This window comes from Piliocolobus tephrosceles, chromosome 13 (genome assembly GCF_002776525.5).
Source record: "Piliocolobus tephrosceles isolate RC106 chromosome 13, ASM277652v3, whole genome shotgun sequence".
Lineage (NCBI taxonomy): Eukaryota > Metazoa > Chordata > Mammalia > Primates > Cercopithecidae > Piliocolobus > Piliocolobus tephrosceles.
Genome location: NC_045446.1, coordinates 7776889 through 7778245, shown reverse-complemented (window position 1 = coordinate 7778245; position 1357 = coordinate 7776889). Strand labels below are relative to the sequence as shown.

The 1357-nt window shown below is 54.0% G+C and overlaps 2 protein-coding genes across 5 annotated transcripts in view; both read right to left on the bottom strand.

Moving 5' to 3' along the window:
• LOC111533669 (pyruvate carboxylase, mitochondrial-like) overlaps window positions 1-1357 on the bottom strand; it is a 1148173-nt gene that overhangs the window by 545909 nt on the left and 600907 nt on the right. The window lies entirely within an intron of this gene.
• BRMS1 (BRMS1 transcriptional repressor and anoikis regulator) overlaps window positions 1-1357 on the bottom strand; it is an 8042-nt gene that overhangs the window by 4673 nt on the left and 2012 nt on the right. For all 4 annotated transcript variants that reach the window (XM_023186170.2, XM_023186167.2, XM_023186166.2 and 1 more), the window contains exon 2: window positions 306-451. In XM_023186170.2, coding sequence (XP_023041938.2) covers window positions 306-444 — 139 coding nt within the window. In that variant the 5' untranslated portion in view covers window positions 445-451. The remainder of the gene's footprint in view (window positions 1-305; window positions 452-1357) is intronic.

Sequence of the window (1357 nt, the reverse complement as noted above, 5' to 3'; positions counted from 1 at the left end):
TGTGTGCTTGTGTGTAGAGGCTGTGTATGTGTGCGTGCGTGCTTGTGTGTAGGGAATGTGTGTGCGTGTTCATGTGCTTGTGTGTAGGGGCTGTGTGTAGGTGCTTGTGTGTAGAGGCTGTGTGTGCGCGCTTGTGTGCAGGGGCTGTGAGTATACTTGTGTGCAGGGGCTGTGAGTATACCTGTGTGCAGGGGCTGTATGTGCATGCTTGTGTGCAGGGGCTGTGTGTGAGTATACTTGTGTGCAGGGGCTGTGTGTGCATGCTTGTGTGTGGGGGCTGTGTGTGCGTTTGTGCAGGGGCTCACCGGAGCTCTCCTCTTCTGACTCTGTCTGGCTGCCGCTCCGCTCCTCCTCGCTCTCTTCCTCCTCCCCATTCATCTCAGTGGCGGAATCACCCTCTGCTTCCATCTCTCCTGTGCCTTTGCTTGGAGGCTGGACGGGCATCCGGACTCTGGGAGAAGGAATGGAGCCATCACTTACAGCTGCCCACAGCTCAGAGGGAGAAAGAGGCAGCAGGAAGCTGAACCCAACCCGATCCCAGATGGGGAAAGCCAGGGAAGTGACTGGCCTGGCCACACCTTGAGCACATACTGGGTGACAAGGGTGCAAATGGCCGTCTGTACCTCTCACAGAAGCCTGGGAGCTGTGGAAATGCTCCTGCTCTTGGATGTCACTGGTGATCCTAATCCTGGGAATACTGGCCAAGGCTGTGATCCACAGAAAGGAAAGGCCCAGGGGGCACTCTCCACTGCCTATGGACTGGACCTAAATTTCTTTTTGAGACGGAGTCTCGCTCTGTTGCCAGGCTGGAGTGCAGTGGCACGATGTCGGCTCACTGCAACCTCTGCCTCCCGGGTTCAAGCGATTCTCTTGCCTCAGCCTCCCGAGTAGCTGGGATTACAGGCGCCACCACACCCGAACTGGACTTAAATTCCTAACTGGGGCTTTCAAGGTCTTTCCCAGACTGGACTTGACCTACCGGTCCAGCAACTTCATCCCACCATATAATGGCTAGTGCCTGCACTTCCACCTTCTGCCCTCTGCCTCAGCTGTTCCTTCTGCCTATAATGCCCTCGGCTTCTCTTCCAGATAACGCTACAATCTCCTTGTCTTTCATTGTGCTCTGGGTCAAATCCCATCTCCTTCTGCCTCCTCTTGGACCACAGGTCATCAGTGTTCCCCTCTCTTTTCTGTGTCTTCAGCTTTTCCCTCTTAGCAACCTCCTTCCCATGAAACTTTAGATGTGCCTGGGTATTTTCTAGCATTAACAAAACACAGAAACACAAAACCTCACCCATTCCACCTGACTGCTCCATTTGCCACTTCACAGTTACGCTTTTCAAGATCTCATGAACAC